This window comes from Rana temporaria, chromosome 2, assembly GCF_905171775.1.
Source record: "Rana temporaria chromosome 2, aRanTem1.1, whole genome shotgun sequence".
In the NCBI taxonomy this organism is placed as follows: Eukaryota; Metazoa; Chordata; class Amphibia; order Anura; family Ranidae; genus Rana; species Rana temporaria.
The window spans coordinates 346,380,276-346,404,736 of record NC_053490.1 but is presented as its reverse complement, the minus strand read 5'-3'; the positions used below and the strand labels follow the sequence as shown (position 1 = coordinate 346,404,736).

Sequence of the window (24,461 nt, the reverse complement as noted above, 5' to 3'; positions counted from 1 at the left end):
TGCATTTGGGGACACATTTAAAAAAAGTATCGGTATTCGGTATCGGCGAGTACATAAAAAAAAGTATCGGTACTTGTACTCAGTCCTAAAAAAGTGGTATCGGGACAACCCTAGTGTCTGGTCCAAAGTAAGGCTTTTCGGTCTCGTCGGCCACCATTTCTCGGTGGATCAGACAGATCGTGATTCAGGCTTATGCCCTGAAAGGGCGGGCGTCCCCTTTTCCTGTCACGGCGCATTCGATCAGGGCAATTGGTGCTTTCTGACATCAAGAGTCTGTCTCACAGGTGTGTAAGGCGTCAACCTGGTCGTCCGTTCACACTTTCACTAAGTTTTACAAGGTTGATGTAAGTGCATCTTCAGATGCTTGCTTCGGCTGCAAAGTTTTTCAGGCGAAAGTTTAAAGGGGTTGTAAAGGTTCATCTTTTATTTTCTAAATTGGTTCCATTAAGCTAGTGCATTGTTTGTTCACTTTTCCTTTTGATTTCCCTTCTAAATGTTTTTTTTCTTTGTTTGAATTTCTCACTTCCTGTTTCTCCTCCATAAGCTTTCCACCATCATCCGAGCGGTGGAAAGTCCTTTAGAACAGCTTACTGAGGAGGAACAGGAATTAAGAAATTCAGACAAAGAAAACACACATTTAGAAGGGAAATTGAAGGAAAAGGTAAGTGAACCAACAATGCACTAGCTTAAAGTAACCTATTTAGAAAATAAAAAACAAACCTTTACAACTCCTTTAAGGTCGCGTCTCCTCCGTTGAGGACCTCTGGTGTGTTGGGGTGAAGTTTGGTTTTTGATTGCTGTTCCCACCCCTCGTTTTCTGACACTGCTTGGGGACATCCCTACAGTCAAGAGAGTAAGGAAGCTGCGTTTGTCCATGGACGAAAGAGAAAATGGGATTTTTGTACTCACCTTAATATCCTTTTCTCCGAAGTCCATGGATGGACACTGCACCCACCCCTCCTTTTTTTGAGTTTGTACTGCTTTTTGACGAACTGAGCTGCTCAGTGCAGTGAGAGGGGTTATGACCAGAGGGACCGCCCCCTGGGCGGGGCTGTTTCAGCTTTGCTAAAGATTACATGTTTTAACCATTAACATGTCTGCCTAGTCCTCTCCTAATAGATGTAACCTAACCCTACAGTCAAGAGTATAAGGAAGCTGTGTCCGTCCATTGACTTCAGAGAAAAGGATTTTACGGTTTCACACGTCATGAGCTCCCAGTGTCGGAGCGTTTGTCGCACCAGTGTGAACCCGGCTTGAGACTTTGTAACACTAATGAGTTGCATGACAACGGGGAGAGACAGTGGCTAATTGGGCCAAATTTGGACACTTTCACTTAGGGATGTACTCACTTTTGTTGCCAGCAGTTTAGACATTAATGGCTGTGTTGAATTATTTTGAGGAGACAGCACTGTTATACAAGCTGTACAATCACTACTTGACATTGTAGCAAAGTGTAATTTCTTCTGTGTTGTCACATGAAAAGATATAATAAAATATTTACAAAAATGTGAGGGGTGTACTCGCTTTTGTGAGATACTGTATATGTGTATGTATGTGTGTGTGTGTGTGTGTGTGTGTGTATATATAATATATATATCTCCCTCATACATGCTGTATCTTTGTGCTGTTACTGTAACCTGCTTTACAGCTGCTAATATGAGGTTGTGCTGTGGCAGTGGTTATTCCTTCTTTTGGGCTTGGTAGTTTAATTCCTGAGGGTTAAAATTTACATCACATGGATTAAACACATATTACTAGGGAAGGGATTTTTTTTTTCATCCAATCCACAGATGCTGCTCAGAGTCCCTCAAGAGACCAAAGGCAGGATTCGGGCGGTTTGGAGCATCAGAAGGTAAAACCTGGTATTTATTGACCTTGTACAGAGCCCCCCTTCTCTGTACCTGCCAACGTTGGATCTCCAGGCTGCATTTTCAAACCGTTGAGGTTCCACTGGAGTCCATCGAGCAGGGACAGAGTTACCCATCTCTGTTCCTTAATACACACAGCTTTTTTCAGAGCTGTATAAATGATGCAGCAGTTTTGTACCGGCCACCAGAATAGCTATGTTTTTATTACCCTCTTTTCAGTCAGTTCATAGTTGCATTTTGTATGCCAAAATCATCTACTCAAATGTATCTCATGTATTTAGAATGCTTTGGGCAGACATTATAGTTGATGTTGTGCTAGGGGGGTTTGTGGATGTGTACAGTGAATGCATATTGGATGTCGGCATCCCTCTTGTACTTACCATTTGGATGAAATGTGGTTATTAATTCCAAATGGCAATGAAAGAGCAGTTAAAGTGATTGTAAAGTCTTGTGTATTTTTATTTTTATAACAAACATATACTTCTGTGCAGTTGGTTTTGCACAGAGCAGACTGGATCCTCCTCTTCTCGGGTGCCTCTTTGCTGTTCCCCCCCCCCTTATGCGTGTTTCTAAGCCAGCAAAAGCAGCCAGCAAGCCGAGTTAGAGCTCCATGTATCCATTCAGACATGGAGCCCTGACATTGCCCGCCCCCTCTCTCCCCTGATTGGCTGACTGACGTTGACAGCCGCTGGAGCCAATGGCGCCACTGCTCTGTCTCAGCCAATCGGGAGGAGTGTCCTGGATGGCTAAGGGGATCTAGGACATAGCTGGAGAGAGAAGGGGCTCAGGTAGGTAATTGGGGGGTGCTGGGGGGCTGCAACACACAGAAGGTTTTTTATCTTAATGTATAGAATGCATTAAGATAAACCTTCTGCCTTTACAACTCCTTTAATGAAAATGTAAGCAAGGCTGTCATAAGCTTGGTACCATGGAGTTGTAATAGACCTATGATTTGCCTACGTAGTAAGCATTTCATCTGATGAATTCACACAGCTCACATGGTTTTATTATGGCATTTTTCATATACATTATGGTTATTGGCATTTCAGAAGTTTTCTTTTAATGTTGCCGTATTAATATTGCTGATGTTTGATAACACTGAAATGATTATGTCTGAAAGCTACCGTTTTTTATTTTTTATATATATATATATATATATATATATATATATATATATATATATATATATATATATATATATATATATATATATATATTATAATATAATGATGCTCATCTGCTTAAAAGTGCCAATATACTGTGCTTTTAAAGGAGATGTGTAATAGAGCAGTGTTGCTGCGTACCAGAAATGAATTAGAACTTGGGTATGCTTGAATGCTACGTACAGCTGCAAATCTAAAATCTGTGTTTCATTTGCAAAGTGAATTTAGAGTTGCCTGGCAAGGTGGTCGGTACATAATTGCTGCATTTCTTTTGTCAATCTCCATTATAGCAGTGCTAATTTTTTCATCTATAATTTTCTATTCTCTCAGAATCCTGACGAAAATAAATTACAAGCGATAGATGAAACTATTTTGGCTTCTTCACTTTGCAAGCGCCTTGCAGAAGGTATGTTCTCTTTAGAGCTTCTAGTGTGAATTATTTGTAATATATCAATACTTTGCAGGTAGATTAATTCAGATAATGTTGCTGCTTCACTGCAAAATAGGGTTTGGGTTCTATAACTGTATTAAATATAAAATCACAATTTTACTTTTATTCTTCTGTTTTGAATGAATATCATTTGCTTTTTTGAAAGATAGTGAAGATTCTGCTGTTTGCAAGCAAGCTCGCCTGGACATCCCATTTGAAGAATGGGATGGTGCTGGACTACCTTGGTGGTTTTTGGGAAATCTCAGGTCAAACTATGACCCTCAAAGTCATGGATCTACGGATATTCCATCAAATCAGGTGACATACACATCTTGTTCACACCTTTGTGATAGCAATTAAAAATCTAACCTTTGTCTATATGACAAATATAGTAAACTTTTGTAATGGGTACTATTTGAATTGTTAAATGTATGATTAGAAATGATGATCTAATCTAGACATTCGGCAACCTTCTGGTCTTTCTTTATCGTACATCACGGGACACAGAGCAGCATAGTAATGACTATGTGGGTTATAGAGCCTACCTTCAGGTGATGGACACTGGCACTCAGACAGGAATTTCCCTCCCTATATAACCCCTCCCATACCGGAAGCACCTCAGTTTTTTCGCCAGTGTCTTAGGTGTTGGTCACGTTCAGAAAAGCCTTGCTTATGGGTCCTTTTGGGCTGGAGCAGGCTAGGAATCCGGATCAGTTTAAGGTGCTTCATAGCCAAAGTGAACGGTACCCGGACCTCGGAAGGAAGAATGTGGTTTGGCCTATAATGCTTTTCTCTGGAGAGCTGGACTCTGGGCTCCAGTACTTTGGTCAATTCCAAGGCTAAAAGTTTTCTGCTGCCAGGGTGCTATATAGCTCCAGGGGAGTGGTGTTTCTGTCCATGGTCCCTGGTCCCTGAAGGTCTCTGACAATGCCCATGGTGAGGGGTGAAGATTGGGCCTCTTGCATAAGCAACACCCTGCGGCGTGGAAAGGTAAGTGGAAGTACCTGCGGAACTTGGTTCAACAGTAGGTCTTCCATTTTTTTCGGGGTCTATGGGTTGGCCTGTATTATGCTTCTATGCATGGGCAATTATGACCACTATGTCTTCTGTAGACAGGATGGCTTTTAGTACCCATATAGTTATATACCCCCTCGCTGATTCCTATGCTATGCTGTTAGGTGGTATGTAAGAGAAACCATTACCTGTATGTCTTCCCTTCTATAGCCTGGGTTAATTTGCTGGGTCCCTGCAGCGCTGTGTTCCCCCCTGCCTGGGGGCTGCGGCCCCCTCTCCTCCTGCTGTCCTCTGTCGACCGGGGTGTGCGTGCGTGTGCGCGGTCTGTGTGTGCGCATGGTCTGTGTGTGCATGTGGTCTGTGTGCGTGCGCACGCTCGGATGGTACGATTGGCGGGGCAGTGGGAGGGACGGATTGGAAGCAGCTACACTTTAAAAGGCTGGTAAGTCCAAACAATAGGTGGGACACAGTGCGCGTGCCGTACTCCCCTGAAACACCAGAGTTTGGTCCTCAGGTTGAGCCATTGGGGTTACTGGGTGCTGCAGCCGGTCCTACTCAGGCACCCCCTGTCTATGTAACAGAGGAGGTATTGGCCTCCACCCTAGGGGGATTCGAGCAGAGGTTAACGGCTTTAATTGGTGTCGCTTTGCCCGAGAGGAAACGGGCTAGGTCCCCCTCTCCTGGGGTTCAGTCCCCAGATAGGGAGGTTTTGGCCCTAGAGGAAGCCATATTTCCAGGGGACCAAGAGGAAGAGGACCTAAGGGGTTCGGATTCTGAAGAATCGACCGTAGAGGAACATTTTTCGACTTTTCAGGCAGAGAAGCTTTGGGTCCAATCCTTGACGGATATGGTGCGCTCTGCTTTCAGAATGCCCCGGTCAGAGCCGGCAGTGAGCGCAGTGTCCTCTCTGGGTTCCTTAAAGGCTCCACAGTCTAATTCGGTTTTCCCTATCCATCCTCTGTTAAAGGAGCTGATGTATCAGGATTGGGTACGCCCGGACAGGATCTTTGTTCCCACTAAGAGATTCTTGGTTCTCTACCCAATGGAAGAAAAATTCACAAAGAAGTGGTCTCTTTCCGCGGTAGACGCAGCTGTTTTGTGCGTTTAATAAAAGCCTTACTTGCCCTGTTGATAATGTCCAAATTTTTAAGGACTCGGCCGATAAGCGGTTGGAAACTTTGCTGAAAGCATCTTTCACCACGGCAGTGATTCACCTGGCCATAGCGGCCATTGGGGTTTGCCAGGCATTAAAAGACCAGGCAAAGCAGGTCCTAAGGGATATTCCTGCCAAGCAGGCTCAGGAGTTGGCTGACTTACCAAGAGCCCTGTGCTTTCCCGTCGATGCCATCAAAGACTCTATCCAGCAGGCTTCTCGTCTCTCGCTGTCTTTAGTCCATATGCAGGGGACTCCTATGACTGAAGAATTGGTCAGCCGAGACCACTTGAAAAAAACTCTTGGCAGGTTATCCTTTTCATGGCGAAAGGTTGTTTGGAGAAGATCTGGACAAATATATTCAGAAGATCTCAAGTGGGAAAAGTACCCTTTTGCCGGTTAGGAAGAGGGTCCGAGGTCCCACGTTTAAATGTTCTACCTCTTCAGTCCCGGGGACCTCGGCCTCCCAGCAGTATCGACGGCCTCCAGGTCGATCAGGCATGGGGAATAAGCCACAGGGTCCGGCTCCAGGTAACAGGAGATCCTGGACCCGTAAGCCAGCAAAACCGGCCCCAAAGGCGCCTTTATGCCTTTATGAAGGGGCGCCCCCACTCTCTCGGGTGGGGGAGAAGGCTCCGGTTATTCACAGAAGTCTGGCAGGAGAAAGTTCCCGACAGATGGGTCCTCTCCACGGTCTCTTCAGGCTACCAACTGGAGTTTCGGGGGTTCCCCCCTCCTCGCTTTCTTATCTCAAGCATGCCAAAGGACCTGGAAAAGAGGGATTCACTCTTGGCAGCCTTGAATCGACTCTTGTCTCAGGGGGTAATCGTAGAGGTGCCAGTTCAGGAACAGGGCCGGGGATACTATTCAAATCTTTTCATTATCCCAAAGCCAAATGGCAACGTCAGGCCAATATTAAACCTGAAGGGCCTGAATCGGTATTTAAACATCTGGACCTTTCGGATGGATTCTATCCGGTCTGTAGCCGCCACTTTACAGGGCAAAGATTTTCTGGCATCTATCGACATAAAGGATGCGTACCTCCACGTGGCGATTTTCCCAGGCCATCACAAGTACCTGCGTTTTTCGGTAGGCCAGCGCCATTTCCAGTTCGTGGCCCTCCCTTTCGGGTTGGCCACGGCTCCCAGAGTCTTCACAAAGATCTTGGCACCCCCGTTGGCCAACTTGAGAGCCCAGGGGATCTCAGTGATGGCATATTTAGACGATCTCTTGTTGATAGATCATTCGGCCCTCAGCTTGAAGCGAGCTGTTTGGGTGACGGTACGCTATCTCCAGTCACTCGGCTGGCTCATAAACGAGGACAAGTCGGCCTTACAGCCAACAAAAAGTCTGGAATATCTCAGTATGTTCTTCAACACAGAACACCAAAAGATCTTCTTGCCTCAACCAAAGATCAATTTTATAAGAGAATTAATTTGGTCGGTCCTGAGCAAGAAAAAAACATCCATTTGCCTCTGTATGCGACTATTGGGAAAACTGGTGGCCACGTTCGAGGCAGTACCTTACCTTCATTCAAGGAAATTGCAGGCAGCCCTCCTTTCGGCCTGGAACAGGACGTCTCATACGTTGGACTACCCCATGTCTCTCTCTCCTCGGGTCCAGCAGAGTCTCTGCTGGTGGTTGACCCCCCGGAATCTGCAGAAGGGGAGATCCTTCAGCCCGGTCTCTTGGAAGATAGTGACGACGGACGCCACCCTGACGGGCTGGGGGGCAGTGCTAGGGAACCTGACCCAGCAGGGAAGGTGGTCAGTTTCAGAAGGGTCTCTACCCATCAATCTGCTGGAGATCCAGGCAATTCGGCTAGCCCTAAGGGCATGGACGGCGGAGCTGCGGGGGTTCCCAGTCAGGATACAGTCAGACAACGCCACAGCGGTGGCATATATAAACCACCAGGTGGGCACCAGGAGCCGGTTGGCCCAAAGAGGCCGATCAGGTCCTCACTTGGGCAGAAGCGCATGTGCCCTGCATATCAGCGGTTTTTATCCCCGGGATAGAAAATTGGCAGGCGGATTACCTCAGCCGCCAACAGATCTCTCCAGGAGAATGGTGTCTTCATCCCCAGGTGTTCCGGGATCTTTGCAGGAGGTGGGGTTCTCCGGATGTCTATCTTATGGCATCCAGGTTCAATACAAGACTAGACAGATTTGTGTCCCGGACAAGAGACCCGTTGGCATGCCAGACGGATGCGCTTGTGTGCCTGTGGACTCAGTTCTCCCTGATATACGCCTTCCCCCCTGTGCGACTGTTATCCCGGCTCCTGCGCAGGATCTGGGTGGAACGCAAGCCGGTGATTCTGGTAGCCCCAGCCTGGCCCCCGGAGGTCTTGGTATACACTAATCGTAAAGATGTCCGTGGGGGATCCTTGGACCCTTCCGCTCCGTCCAGACCTACTCTCTCAGGGCCCGATATTCCACCCTTCCTTACAGTCGCTAAGTTTGACGGCCTGGCGACTGAATCCTATATTTTAAGAAGGAGAGGGCTCTCCAACCCTGTGATCTCCACTCTAATTAATGCCAGAAAGCCTGTGTCTAGGCTAATCTATTACAGAGTCTGGAGGGCTTATGTAGCCTGGTGGTGAAGCCAGGCTACATAAGCACAAGGATAGGGTCATTTTACGGCCTCATCCATCCTTCCTCCCGAAGGACTAACAACTATGGGAAAAAAACTTGTTTTTTTTCTTTGTTTCTTTTATTATATTTTGCAAATAAATGGTCCTTCATAAATTGTAGTCCAAAATGTATACTGCTACATTTCTTTGGTGAAAATAACCCAAATCAGTGTATATTATTTAGTCTGTAGAAAAGTCCACACTATGCCTACTACAGTATATCTGAAAACCGATCAATCCTGATCTCATTTCTTCAGGCCCAAAAATGCCAGGACAGTACAAATATCCCCCAAATGACCCCTTTTTGGAAAGTAGACAGTCCAATGTATTAAGTAAGAGGCATGGCGAGTTTCTTGAAGTTGCAATTTTTTTTGAGCAATTTTACATAGTTACCCACTTCCTGACCGCCGCATGTAAATGTACGTCCACAGTATGGCACGTACAGGCACATGGGCGTTCATGTACGTCCTTGCCTTCTAGCGGGTGGGGGGTCCGATCGGGACCCCCCCCCCCCCCCCGCTACATGCGGCGGTCGGGTTCGCTCGGGGAGCGATCCGGGACGACGGCGCGGCTATTTGTTTATAGCCGCTCCGTCGCGATCGCTCCCCGGAGCTAAAGAACGGGGAGAGACGTATGTAAACACGGCTTCCCCGTGCTTCACTGTGGCGGCGCATCGATTGTGTCATCCCCTTTATAGGGGAGACACAATCGATGATGTCAGTCCTACAGCCACACCCCCCTACAGTTGTAAACACACACTAGGTGCACCCTAACTCCTACAGCGCCCCCTGTGGTTAACTCCCAAACTGCAACTGTCATTTTCACAATAAAGAATGCAATTTAAATGCATTTTTTGCTGTGAAAATCACAATGGTTCCAAAAATGTGTCAAAATTGTCCGAAGTGTCCGCCATAATGTCGCAGTCACGAAAAAAAATCGCTGATGCAATAAAACTATCCCCTATTTTGTAAACGCTATACATTTTGCGCAAACCAATCGATAAACGCTTATTGCGATTTTTTTTACTAAAAATAGGTCGAAGAATACGTATCGGCCTAAACTGAGGGAAAAAAATATTTTTATATATGTTTTTTTGGGGGATATTTATTATAACAAAAAGTAAAAAATATTGAATTTTTTTCAAAATTGACGCTTTATTTTTGTTTATAGCGCAAAAAATAAAAACCGCAGAGGTGATCAAATACCACCAAAGGAAAGCTCTATTTGTGGGGAAAAAAAGGACGCCAATTTTGTTTGGGGGCCACGTCGCATGACCGCGCAATTTTCTGTTAAAGCGACGCAGTCCCGAACTGTAAAAACACCTTGGGTCTTTAGGCAGCATTTTGGTCCGGGGCTTAAGTGGTTACCAGTGCACTACAGTGTCATACAGAACAATTGTATTACCACTGTAACACTAATACTCAAACAATGTGATCAGGATTTTTTTGTACGCACTTTGCTTATAGCTGTAAATTTAACAGTTATAAGCAACCATATTTTTTTCTTCAACTATTCTTTCAGTGTTTACTATTGATTAGCTGTGATTGGCCACTGCTAATCATATGGTACAGACAGTGTGATCAGCTGTGATTGTTCCGGTCTGTACAATGCGATCGCTGTGACCTGTGGCAGCTTGTCCAAAGAGGGCACATGGGCGCAGCCCCCACCCCCTGTCCATGCATCTGGACCCCTGATCTACATATTGGAGCTGTTTTTTCCCAATTTAACAAAGCGTCAAGCGATCCTATTGGATGCCTAGTGCATAAGCAGAAGAGAGAGGAGACACACGATGGAGGAAGCTGCTGGAGGAGCGGACACTGGACCCGCACCCCGCCGCACACGCGGCGGACGGACCATGCTGGAGGACACCACAGCCCACCACCTAGATCGGGTAACTGCCGCCCACCCGGGGGGGGTTTTAATGCCGCGTTGCCGACCGCCCTGGGGGGGTTGTTTGCCCCCCCCCCTAACAAAAACCCACCAGCCGCCACTGACTGGGACCAATCTCAGAGCTTCTCACAACAGTACACAATCAAAAAGCATCAGTCAAAGCCTTTCATTGTGTACAGTTGTCATGTGATTGGCCACAGCGATCAAATGGTACCGGCAGCGTGCCGGTACAGTGATCTATCATCTGCCATATTCGGTGGACACGGGGTGACCGATCGCGTTGGAGCACGGCCTAATTTGGGCAGGACGTCATATGTTCTATTGTTATGACGGCACTTACCACAGAGACATTTGTTTAACCACTTAAGGACTGCCGCACGACGATATATGTCAGCAGAGCTGGCCCGCTTGCGACCCGGTCCTGAGCTCCGTGACCGCATATAATTTGCAGATCGACATTATGGCTGTGTGGTACAAGAATGCACACTTTACACAATCATGTGTGCTTGATGCTCAATAGCAGGTTATTACTGGCCTGGTGGCTCACAAATCCACCTTGACAATCCTTTCCAGTCTATTGTGCTTATATTTGATCTATCCTCTGCTCTTCTTCTCTCTGTCTTCACAAAGGTCCTTGCACCTCTTCTTTCCATTCTATAAGCTCAGCGCATCCAGGTCACAGGTTATCTCGGCAAAATCTACTTTATAACTGCTTGCTACCAGCTCCCGACTTTGAGTGAGTGGTTATACTGGTCAAATGGAAATTTATAGATCGGCAACTGAGCAACTCCTATACTTATATTGTTTAGTGCTTCCAAATTAACTACTGCAGTAGGGAACAGACCCAAAAGATACACTCTGCATCTTTCCAAATAACTGTTCTGCCTTATGACGCAATTGAAGTTTTTTTTATACACATGATTACGTAGGTATCACGTAGGTATCACGTTAATATTACAATTGTACGTTTATGGTACCAAGGGGCGTAACATAGGCAGACTAATTATTGTCAAATTTGTTTATTGATTTTTTAAATATAAACATTGGTACAATTAACAAAATATTGATTACATTAGATGATAGCATTAGTTGGATTTACATATCAAATCTTAGTATTACTTGTATTTACAAGCAATTGACTTAAAGCGGGGGTTCACCCTATCGACGGGAAAAAAAAATTTTTTTTTCTTTTACCTTTAAATCAGGCATTGTAGCGCGAGCTACAGTATGCCTGTCCCGAATTTTTTCCCCCCATACTCACCTTGTAGTCGTCCATCGAAGATACCGGGGAATGGGCGTGCCTCTGGAGACGGAGGATGATTGACGGCCGGCTCTGGCACGTCACGCTTCTCCGGAAATAGCCGAAATAGGCTTGGTCTTCACGACGCGTGCGCATAGCCTGTGCGCACGCGCCGTGAAGAGCCGAGACCTACTCCGGCTGTCTTCGGGGAGAGTGACGTGCCAGGGCCGGCCGTCAATCATCCTCCCTCTCCATAGGCACGCCCATTCCCCGCGGGAGCCGAAATCTACGATGGACGACTACGAGGTGAGTACGGGGTTAAAAAAATCGGGACAGGCATACTGTAGCTCGCGCTACAATGCCTGTCTCGATGGTAACATCAAGTACGAGAGGGTGAACTACCGCTTTAAGTAAGCTATATATTATTTAAAGAACTAAGGTGTTACAATCAGTTTTAACAATTATATAATCGAGATGAACAAAAAATTTAAAAGTTGTTCAACTTTTAGGCCCCTTTCACATGGGGCAGTGGAGGTGCGGTGACGGTATAGCGGCGCGATTTTTAGCGCAGATATACCGTCGTATTTACCGCGATATTCGGTCGCTAGCGGTGCAGTTTTAACCCCCGCTAGCGGCCGAAAAAGGGTTAATACCGCCTGCAATGCGCCTCTGTAGAGGCGCATTGCGGGTGGTATTACCGCGGTTTCCCGTTGTTTTCAATGGGAAGGAGCGGTATAGGGGTGGTAAACACCCCGCTCCTATACCGCTCCAAAGATGGGGCTAGCAGGACTTTTGGAGCGGTCCTGCTAGAGCACCGCTTCAGTGTGAAAGCCTTCGGGCTTTCACATTAAAGCCTGCAGGGCACGATTTTTTCAGGCGGTATAGCAGCGCTATCTTTAGTGCTGAACCGCCTGAAAAACGTGTCGTTGTGAAAGGGGTCTAAGAGTGATAAATAATAAAGTATTAATTACTACGAGATGCAGTAACTTATAATAGGACATTAGAGTTTACAATCTATTATTGTGTTATAATTAATAGTGAGTGTTTCGCTACAATATTCTATATAAAAAAAATAGAAAAAGACAGGCTAGAATAAGGAGAAAAAAAGACATTTTTTTTTAATGGTGCACATTAGGACTATACATATATTTTAGTTTCAGTGGACTTTTATTTTTTGGTTTAATGGCGCAGCTTTAACCTCTTTTTCATTTTTACATATGTTTGAAATGCATTCTGTCACAAAATTATCTCTACCTTGTATAAATGGCATATTTTTTATTTTATTTTTATTTGTAGATAATGTTCGAGTTCTGAATCTAGAAATTGATGGCTTTAACATATTTCAGGAAGTGTTTAAAGTGAAGTGGTTGTTGCCAGGTCACAGAGTTGTGTTTAAGTCAGCAGAAATCCATTTTTTAAAAGTTTTAGGAGATGTATGAGCCGGGTAGAAAAGAGGTGTATGCGGAGATTGTAGTCCTTTGATTACTTTGAATCTATCCCATATAACAATTGTATGTTTTTAGAAATCCTATTAATTCTTTTATGGTCAGAAGAGGTGGGCCATATTAGATTTGGTATGGAGATCGGATTCAATCGCTACCCAGAGGGGGCCTCGTGTTTTGAGATATTTAGGAATATGCGCTATTTGTGCTGCATGGAAACAATTAGTAAAATTATGAAAACCTAATCCTAGTTTAGAAAGATAGAGTGTGGGTTGGTAAGCGAGATTTTAAGGAGTTCCATATAAATGCTTGAAGTATTTTACGTTGCAGGTTCCTAAAGAAGTATGCCGGGATGGGAATGGGTAATAAACGAAAAAGCTATAACATTTTAGGTAGTACAGTCCATTTTACTACATTTATTTTACCATTCTAGGATATTGGCAAAGAAGATCATTGTCAAAGAAGATTAGTAATTTTTCGTAGTAGTGGGCGATAGTTAGCAGAGAAGATATCCGATAGATTTGGGGGTAAGAGTAATACCTAGATACGTGAGGTGAGATGTTGACCATGTAAAAGGGAGAGATGTTTGGGCTTGTTGTAGTGTTTGCGGAGGTAAAGAGAGATGTTTAAGGCTGTTGATTTTTGTGAGTTTATAATTAGTCCAGAAATTTGGGCAAAGTGGTCTAGTTTTTGAGCTTGGGAGCAGAAATCTGAGGGGAAGACATAACAATTAATATATCATCAGCAAATAGACATAGGTTATGTTGATGGCTTGCTAAATCTATGCCCTTGAATGAGGGGTCTGTACGGATAGCCTGGGCAAGAGGTTCAATGAGTAAGGCAAATAAGAGTGGGGAGAGAGTGCAACCCTGGCGTGTTCCTCTATTGATATCGAACATGTCTGATTTGTATCCTGCATATTTAACATATGCCTTGGGATTATTATAAAGTGAAGTGACCCTGCTTAGAAAATGAGGGCCAAAGCCCCATTTTTGCAGAGCGAAATGTAAGTAGGGTCACGTCACTGTATCAAATGCTTTTTTGATATCTAATGAAAGGAGACCGAGGTATTTGCAGTGTTTTAGCTGCTTGAATCAATAATGATGTTTTTTGAACATTATCTGCGGCTTGGCGTAAAGGGATGAAACCTACTTGATCTTTGCTTATTAATAAACCAATTATATTATTGAGACGCAACGCCATTACTTTCGCTAGTAGTTTTATATCTAGGTTTAATAAGGATATAGGTCTAAAATTAGTACAAGATGAGTCATCAGACTGAGGTTTAGGGATCATTGAAATTATTGCAGTTAAGGATTGTTTAACCACTTCCAAACCGCTGTACGACTTTATACGGCCTAACTTTAAAGATGGATATCTCGGTAACCGCCCCTCCCGCTGCTCTCACGCGCCCTCCGCTGCTTACCGGAGCCGTCGGTAGCGGCGGAGGAGATTGGGTCCGTTCGGCAGCTGTGTGGGGTTGCGAGTGAGGGAAAAATAGCCCCCACCCGTCCCCATAGCTCTGCTGGGCGGAAGTGACGTCAAAACGTCGGTCCCGCCCAGCGTCTTAAAGAAACTTTATTTTTTTTGTCATTTGAAAAAAATGACAGTTTCAATTTTTTTTTTTTTTTTTTTTTGCATTTTAGTCTAAATATGAGATCTGATGTCTTTTTGACCCCAGATCTCATATTTAAGAGGACCTGTCATGCTTTTTTCTATTACAAGGGATGTTTACATTCCTTTTAATAGGAATAAAAGTGATCATTTTTATTTTTTATTTTTTCCAGTGTAAAAAATAATAAAATAAATAAAAAAAAATTTAAAGTGCCCCGTCCCGACGAGCTCGCGAGCAGAAGTGAACGCATACGCGAGTAGCGCCCGCATATGAAAACGGTGTTCAAACCACACAAGTGAGGTATCGCCGCGATCGCAATAATTATAGCCCTAGACCTCCTCTGTAACTCAAAAAATGCAACCTATAGAATTTTTTGCCACGAGCGGGCGCAATTTGTAAGCGTGACATGTTGGGTATCATTTTACTCGGCGTAACATTATCTTTCACAATATATAAGAAAATTGGGCCAAATTTTTTGCTGTCTTATTTTATAATTCAAAAAAGTGATTTTTTTCCAAAAAAAGTGCGCTTGTAGGACCGCTGCGCAAATATGGTGTGACAAAAAGTATTGCAATGATCGCCATTTTATTCTCTAGGGTATTAGAAAAAAATAAATATATAATGTTTGTGGGTTTTAAATAATTTTCTAGCAAAAAAAAATGTTTTAGTCTTGTTAACACCAAATCTGAAAAACACCCAAAGTAGAGAAGTGGTTAAGTAGGGAATTAAACGCTTTTGTTAACATGGGAGTAAGAATATGGTTAAAAAATAAATAAATTATAATAGAGGGTTGAGAATCCGTCAGGGCCTGGTCATTTATTTAACTTAAGGGATGTAATTGCCAATTCAATTTCTATAGGTTTAATGGGACTTTCAAGGTTATCGTATTGAACTTGAGAGAGAGTTGAAAGTTTAATTTATGAAAAAAATTATTCTGCTGAGGGTAGGTCGAAGGATCCTTTTTTTTTTTTTTTGTATAAAGAAGTAAGATATTTATGAAAGATGTGTAAGATCTTTACTGGGTTACTTGTGTATTTATCATGGGGTATTTTTAGGCAAATTGGCTTAAATGGGTTACTTTTTTAAGCGCATGTGCAAGAAAGGTGCCAGGTTTATAAGCTTTAAAGTATAATTTGTGTTAAGATTTACGTAATGTTTTGTCCACCGATTCTGATAGGAATAGGTCAAGATTCAAACTTGCCTTATCAAGTTGTGTTTTTGACACTGGTGTAGGGTTAGATTGGAAATTTGTGTAACATTCATTGAATTATTTTTCTAGTTTTTGTTGTTTTTCTTTTTAAGGTATGATGCTTGTCGTAAACAGACCCCTCTAAGAACAGGTTTATGGGCTTCCCACAATGTTAGTGGGGATATATCAGGAGTATCATTGTTTTCCAGATATTCTTTTATTTCTGATTCTAAGTCTGATGAATGTGACAGGTGTGTGAGAATTGAATTGTTTATGTGCCATGTGGGGTCTTGAGCATTTGGGATTAAAGTAAAGGTTGAAATAATCGCATAGTGCTCTGTCCAAGTGTAAGGTTTAACCACTTAAGCCCCGGACCAATATGCAGCCTAAAGACCCAAGGTGTTTTTACAGTTCGGGACTGCGTCGCTTTAACAGACAATTGCGCGGTCGTGCGACGTGGCTCCCAAACAAAATTGGCGTCCTTTTTTCCCCACAAATAGAGCTTTCTTTTGGTGGTATTTGATCACATCTGCGGTTTTTAGTTTTTGCGCTATAAACAAAAATAGAGCGACAATTTTGAAAAAAAAGCAATATTTTTTACTTTTTGCTGTAATAAATATCCCCCAAAAACATATATAAAAACATTTTTTTTCCTCAGTTTAGGCCGATACGTATTCTTCTACCTATTTTTAGTAAAAAAAATCGCAATAAGCGTTTTTCGATTGGTTTGCGCAAAATTTATAGTGTTTACAAAATAGGGGATAGTTTTATTGCATTTTTATTTTTTATTTTTTTTTTACTACTAATGGCGGCGATCAGCAATTTTTTTCGTGACTGCGACATTATGGCGGACACTTCGGACAATTTTGACACATTTTTGGGACCATTGTCATTTTCACAGCAAAAAATGCATTTAAATTGCATTCTTTATTGTGAAAATGACAGTTGCAGTTTGGGAGTTAACCACAGGTGGCGCTGTAGGAGTTAGGGTGCACCTAGTATGTGTTTACAACTGTTTGGGGGTGTGGCTGTAGGAATGACGTCATCGATCGTGTCTTCCCTATAAAGGGAATGACGCGATCGATGCGCCGCCATAGTGAAGGACGGGGAAGCCGTGTTTACACACGGCTCTCCTCGTTCTTCAGCTCCGGGGAGCGATCGCGACGGAGCGGCTATAAACAAATAGCCGCGCCGTGGTCCCGGATCGCTCCCCGAGCGGACCCGACCTCCGCATGTAGCGGGGGGGGTCCCGATCGGACCCCCCACCCGCTAATAGGCGAGGACGTACCTATACGCCCATGTGCCTGTACGTGCCATATTGTGGACGTATATGTACATGGGGTGGTCCTTAAGTGGTTAATAGAAGAATTGAGCAATTCTGGCGACATATAGATATTCGGATATTATCAATACGTGAAAAAGATTTATGTGGGTGGGAATAAAAAGGGAATTGACGTTTGAATAATTTCACGCCAGGAATCTAGCAGTGAGTGTTGTTGATGGAGTCTTTGAAACATTCGAGACTGAGAGCTGGATACGGTTGGAGTTGGGAATTTATCTAGATGGGGATATAGAACTTGATTTGAATCATGACATATCAAAAGTGTGCCCATTTTATGTGAATATATTACTTGTAGTAAGTGAGAGGAATGAAGTTGTTTTTTTTTTTTTTTATTAGGTGCATAATAAGAAACAATTGTGATTAGATATCACATAGATGAGATAGCGGCCTTCTGGATCTTTGATCTTGGTTATGAGGGTAAAAGGTGGTGTTCAGTGGAATGCTATTAACTACTTGCCGACCAGCCGCCGCAGTTATACGGCGGTAGGTCGGCTCCCCTGCGTGAGAGCCCGTAGCTATAAGTCGGCTCTCTAAGCGGCCACTAGGGGCGCGTGCATGCCCCCCGCCCCTCCCTGACTCCTGTGCGGGTGCCCGGCTGGCGCGATCGCCGCCGGGCCCCCGCGATTGCTCGTTAAAGAAGGAGGACCGGGAGCTGTGTGTGTGTGTGTGTGTGTGTGTAAACACACAGCTCCCGGTCCTGTCAGGGGAGAAATGCCTGACCGTCTGTTCATACAATGTATTAACAGCGATCAGTCATTTCCCCTAGTGAGGCCACCCCCCCTACAGTTAGAACACACCCAGGGAACATACTTAACCCCTTCCCCGCCCCCTAGTGTTAACCCCTTCCCTGCCAGTGGCATTTTTATAGTAATCCAATGCATTTTTATAGCACTGATCGCTATAAAAATGCCAATGGTCCCAAGTCCCTAGTAAAAAAATAAAAATATTAATGAAAATGCCTTAAAACTACCCCCAATTTTGTAAACGCTATAACTTTTGCGCAAACCAATCAAAAAACGTTTATTGCGATTTTTTTTCCCCAGCAAAAAATATGTAGAAGAATACGTATCGGCTTAAACTGAGGAAAAAAATATATATTTTTTTCAATATTTTTGGGGGATATTTATTATAGCAAAAAGTAAAAAATAATTTTTTTTTTCAAAATTGTCGCTCTATTTTTGTTTATAGCGCAAAAACTAAAAACCGCAGAGGTGATCAAATACCACCAAAAGAAAGCTCTATTTGTGGGAAAAAAAGCAGGGCTGTGGATTCGGAGTCGGAGTCGAGGAGTCGGGGGAAATTTTGGGTACCTGGAGTCGGAGTCGGCAAACAATGCACCGACCCCGACTCCGACTCCTACTAAATTTAGATTGGAATAAAAAAAAAAGCAAGTTTAAATGTCCCAATTCACAAAAAGTTATAATTAATGACTTCTCTACTGTAAGAATAAAGACCAATGCATGCAGTGCCTCACGTAACCGTAAAACGAACACGTTAAGTGACCGTGAAGAAGCATGCTTTTCATGTGCTTCACTATATGGCACGCAACGCACAATTAGGAGCTGCAATACTTATACTTTCCATAGTGTTGTGTTCTGCTTTTACAGGGAACGCATGTTAGAGAACCAGTAAGTGTCCAAATAAAAAAATTCCAACAGGAGTTTTATAAAGCACTAAAAGAAGTTGAAAAGTATGATCGCTCATCAAAACTTACTGTTGAAGAAGCCATCCTTGTTTATCCAGAGATCGTTAGTGATGTGGCCAGAATAGTTACTGCAATGCCACCCACCCAAGTCAGTGTCGCAAGATTATTTTCAGCCCTAAAAATAATAAAGTCTGACTTAAGAGCCTCTATGAAAGAGGATCTGGCAGAGGCAATTCTCTTCCTTAGAACTCTACATTGAATTGATTTGCATTTGCTAACCCTTTAACTATATTTCAAGATTAATATAAACCATTTCTAGGTTTTACAGATTTTGTTTTTGGTTCATTATAGATAACCTTTTTTTTGTTCTAAAACAACCAAATATTGTGGTTTGTATTTTTGAACTAGTAAAGATCCTGTTCCTGATGTTTATGCGTGCTGCTACTATCCAGCCACTTGATTGTTTTCATTGTGTTTGCCTTTTGCTTAAACTGTGCAATACAGTAGACTGTTGGCTTCCCAGCCAGTAGTCCTGTGGTAGGTTGCGTTTCTTTCCCTCAAGGAATGTATAAAATACATTCGCATATTAATACAGAGGAGTCGGGGAGTCGGAGTCGGAAGTACATAAAACTGAGGAGTCTGAGTCGGAACATTTATCTACCGACTACACAGCCCTGAAAAAAAGGATGCAATTTTGTTTGGGAGCCACGTCGCATGACCGCGCAATTGTCAGTGCCAAATCGCAAAAAGTGTTCTGGTCTTTGACCAGCAATATGGTCCGGGGGTTAAGTGGTTAATACTGCTCTGAGTTTTGATTTAGCTGAAGGCAGTAAAAACTTGTGGGTAGCATGTCCCAAAATATTTAGGGGTTGAAGTTTCAGTAAAATGCATCTCTTGGAGGCACACTATATGGGCTTTTGAGGAGGAAAGAGAGCTGAATACTTTAGTTTGTTTCTGAGGAATGTTTAGACCTTGGACATTTAAGGTTCGTACATTTTAAAAGAGCCATATATAATTCTTACATATGCAGAATCAGAGAATCCCTGGGGAAAGACAGGGAAAAAAGACATAAGTAGATTTTGAGAGAAAAACGAATAGTCATATATTTAAAGGGGTTGTAAAGGTAAAAATTGTTTTCCCTAGGTAGCTTCCTTTACCTTAGTGCAGTCCTCCTTCACTTACCTCCTCCTTTGCTTTTAAATGTCCCTAATTTAGTAATGCAAGGCTTTCTCCTGGTGTGGAGTGTCGTGCTCGCCCCCTCCCTTGGACTACAGGAGAGTCAGGACACCCTCTACATTGCAGATAGAGAAAGGAGCTGTGTGTTTTTTTTTTTAACCACTTGCCGCCCGCCAATGACAAATTGACGTCGGCAAAGTGGTTGTAGAATCCTGACTGGACGTCATATGACGTCCTCAGGATTCTCAGCCGCTGCGCGCCCCCGGGGGCGCGCATCGCGGCGATCGTTGTTGCAGGGTGTCAGTCTGACACCCCGCAACACCGATCTCGGTAAAGAGTCTCTCACGGAGACTCTTTACCACGTGATCAGCCGTGTCCAACCACGGCTGACCACGATGTAAACAGGAAGAGCCGTTGATGGCTCTTCCTCACTCGCGTCTGACAGACGCGAGTAGAGGAGAGCCGATCGGCGGCTCTCCTGACAGGGGGGGTTCGCGCTGATTGTTTATCAGCACAGCCCCCCCTCGGATCGCCACATGGACCACCAGGGAAGCCCACCAGGGAAGAGCAAAAAATAAAAGTCTTGGGGAAAAAAAATAAAAAAAAGTCTTGGAAAAAAAAATAGTCTGAAAAAAAAAGCAATAACAAAAATGCCAATCAGTGCCCACAAATGGGCACTGACTGGCAACATGTGTCCATCAGTGCCGCCCCACAGTGTCCATCAGTGCCACCCCACAGTGTCCATCAGTGCCACCTCACAGTGCCCATCCATGCCCAGTGCCCACCTATCAGTATCCATCTGTGCCGCCCATGAGTGCCCATCTGTGCCGCCCATGAGTGCCCATCTGTGCCGCCCATGAGTGCCCATCTGTGCCGCCCATGAGTGCCCATCTGTGCCGCCCATGAGTGCCCATCTGTGCCGCCCATGAGTGCCCATCTGTGCCGCCCATGAGTGCCCATCTGTGCCGCCCATGTGTGTCCATCTGTGCCGCATACCAGCGCCGCCAATCAGTGCCACCTCATCGATGTCCATCAGTGCCATCTCATCTGTGCCGCCATATCAGTGCCCGTAATTGAAAGAGAAATCTTTCTTATTTACAAAAAAATTAACAGAAAAAAATTAAAACATATTTTTTTTTTCAAATTTTTCAGTCTTTTTTTAAAATTGCAGAGGTGATCAAATACCACCAAAAGAAAGCTCTATTTGTGGGGAAAAAAGGACGTCAATTTTGTTTGGGTACAGTGTAGCACGACCGCGCAATTGCCATTCAAAGTGCTGAAAGCTGAAAATTGGCATGGGCAGCAAGGTGCGTAAGTGCCCTGTATGGAAGTGGTTAATATTGAAACAAAACAGTTTTATTTATGTGTATAAGTGTTAAGCTTTGCAGTTATATTACACAGTAATTTTAAAGGTCTGCACGCACACCAAAGCCTGGTCCTTTTGGAGGTCCAGTCAGAGAGGCAAGTTCTCCAGCAGGTTCACACGAGAAATGGCCATTCCTGGGTCCAGGAGTAGGTATTTTCCCAGCTTTTAAGTCCTCAATTATACTTTCAATATCCCTCGGTAAAAGATGCTCATAGTAGTGGTCATTAAGCATTTACACAGGCTCCTAGACACTCGACTTCAGTCAATGTGAACAGTTTATCAGGTGTGGTCTCTCCCACATGGATTCCAAGCTTCTTCTTGATGGCTTCCAATATTGAATCAGAATCTCTAAGCATGCAAGGTGTTGTTGTTAGTGGGTGTCCTGACTCTCCTGTAGTCCAAGGGAGGGGGCAAGCACGACACTCCACACCAGGGAGAAAGCCGCGCATTACTGTGTCGAGCTACAGACAGAAGAACAGGAACTGAGGATTTCTCCGAAGAAATAAGGACATTTAAAAGCAAAATCGAAGGAGTAAAGTTACGAAGGTAAAGGAAGCTATTCAGGGGGAAATTTCTTTATCGTACATCACGGGACACAGAGCGGCATTCATTACTATATGGGTTATATGGAGTACCTTCAGGTGTAGACACTGGCAATCTCAAACAGGAAATGCCCCTCCCTATATAACCCCCTCCCATAGGAGGAGTACCTCAGTTTTTCCGCCAGTGTCTTAGGTGTTAGTCATGGTTTAGCTTGCCTCCACATCCTTGGGATTAGGTGAGCTAACCGGTTCTGTCCAAAAAAGCCTCAGCGCTAAAGTGGTCAGTAACCGGACCCCAAACCCTTGGGGTATAGCCCATAATGCTTTTCTTTTTAGAGAGCTGGACCCTGGGCCCAGAACTTAGAAACCTTTGGGTGCCTAATGTTTCTGTTGCCAGAGTGCTATATGGGCCCAGGACAGTGGATCCTTCATAGGAACCCAGGGCCTGAAGGTCTAGACATCCCCACCGAGATGGGGGAAGATTGGGCCTCTTGCTTGGCAAAGTCCTGCGGCATGGAGCAGGTAAGTGAGGGGAAAACTTGCGGAACTTGGTTCTTAGCAGGTTTTTTTCTGGGGGGTCACAGGGGACATGCCTAAAGTTATGCACTGCATCTGGCAAACTAGTCACATATCATAAAGATAGGATGGCTCTATATGTATTATTCCCCATAAGATGTGACCTCCCTTGTAGTGTTGGAAAAGCATTGAGTGGGGCCTGTGTGATATAAAAGTATATGTGTGTGTCAGAGAGCTGTGCTTACCTGCAAGCCTCCAGGCGATGCTCCATTCAGTCTTCCTCCTCACGGCCTGCAAAGCAGGCAAAACGCTGACCTCCTCATGGTTCCAGGCTGCAGGCTGCAGTTTGCTGGAGCAGAGAGGTCCCTTCCTCCCAACCCCACCCCCCCCCTGTCGGGAGGGGCATTTCCTGTTTGAGATTGCTGGGGGGGAAGGGCGGGTCAGTGGCTTAAGGAAGGGGCGGCCCTTCCTTGTTTGTTCCATATAGCTCATTCAATACTTTGGAACTGAGGAGGAAAGACCAGAACGGCAAGCACGGGGCGCCGAGGACACACAGTGGCCAGAAAGAATATTGCAGTCTTCAGAAAGACTGTTTTCAAGCCTAGGAATAGGCTGTTTCTTTTCCATCTCATAGTTTTTCTTGCAATACTACTCAGGGGGACAGAATGTTTTTTCTTTCCTAGATTTGAAAAAAAAAAAAAAAAAAAAAAAAAATGTCATCTAGGGGAGAGGAAGCATTTTTTTATCCCCCAAACAGGTGTTTGGGCATTTAACTATTTATAAGTCCCAGGTACCAATAAGTAGCAGGTGTACCTCGGTATTGTACCATGGCATCAAAAAACAAGGGTACAAGAGGTGGGGATTCCCCCAGAGAGTCTGAGGTCTCGGACAAAGCTATGCCGCTGCTTTCCCCACAGGGAGCCTTGGGGCCATCGGGATCTGGGGCTGGAGCTGACGCGGGTCAGTCCAACCCTAAGATGGTCACGGAGGAGGTATTACTCACCTCTTTAAAAGAGATGCAGAAAAGCATGGGTAAAATGATAGCCGCAGCTATGCGGGGCAGTAAGCGGAATAGATCTCCGTCGCCCGAGCGCGGACCCTCAGAAGAGGAGGTCCTTTCCTCAGGGGAATTGGACGACCTCTTGGACAAGGACCAAGTAGGTTCAGGGATCGAGGATCCGGATACAGAGGAGTCTGGGGCAGTCTCCCTGAGGGAGAGCTGGTGGATTCAAGGATTGTCGGACTTGGTCCATAGGGCATTCAACTTGCCAGTACCAGATCTCCAGGTATCGACGGTTTCAGCTTTGGGCTCACTGAGGGCGCCTCAAAGCAATGCTGTGTTTCCGATCCATCCTCTATTAGAGAGAGTTTTGTTCCAAGATTGGAACAAGCCAGATAAGATCTTCTTACCACCTAAGAAGTTCTCTGTCCTATATCCTATGGAAGAAAAATTTTCCAAAAGATGGGCTACTCCTGCAGTGGACGCAGCCATCTCATGTGTTAACAAATCGTTAACATGCCCTGTAGAAAACATACAGGTGTTCAAGGATCCAGTTGATAAGCGCTTGGAAGCACTACTTAAGAACTCCTTCACTACTGCAGGGGCAGTAGTACAGCCAGCTGTGGCTGCGATCGGGGTCGCTCAAGCATTATCGGATCAATTTAAGCAGATGCTTAAACTTATTCCTGCCCAGCAGGCAGAAGAATTTTCGGATGTCCCTAAGGCCATATGTTTTACGGTAGACGCAATCAAGGATTCTATCCAGCAAGCGTCACGTTTATCGTTATCCCTTATCCATATGAGAAGACTCTTATGGTTAAAAAGCTGGGAGGCTGAGCCCCCATGCAAGAAGCTCCTGGTAGGGTTCCCCTTCCATGGAGGACGACTCTTCGGAGAAGACCTAGATAAATACATTCAGACCATTTCAAACGGCAAGAGTACTCTCTTGCCAACTAAGAAGAAGGTTCAGGGGCCTGCGTTTAAACGACAGTATTCCCCTGGGCAGGGGCCCTCTAATGCCAAGCAGTATCGACGGCCTCCTGCAAAAGCAAACTTCGGCTTCAACAGCAAATCACAAGGACAGGCTGTTAGAGGCAAAAGGCAGTGGTTTCGCAAACCAGCAAAACCAGCCCCCAAGCCAACCTTATGAAGGGGCGCCCCCACCCACGAAGGTGGGGGGAAGGCTGCGACTCTTTTCAGAGATTTGGGAAGCCAGCATTCCCGACGAGTGGGTACGGTCT

The 24,461-nt window shown here is 44.5% G+C and overlaps 1 protein-coding gene across 1 annotated transcript in view; it reads left to right on the top strand.

The window, feature by feature from the left end:
- Positions 1-24,461, top strand: part of MDM4 (MDM4 regulator of p53) — a 284,489-nt gene that overhangs the window by 172,237 nt on the left and 87,791 nt on the right. Inside the window, exons 6-8 of the mRNA XM_040337591.1 lie at positions 1,791-1,852; positions 3,362-3,437; positions 3,628-3,779. Coding sequence (XP_040193525.1) covers positions 1,791-1,852; positions 3,362-3,437; positions 3,628-3,779 — 290 coding nt within the window. The remainder of the gene's footprint in view (positions 1-1,790; positions 1,853-3,361; positions 3,438-3,627; positions 3,780-24,461) is intronic.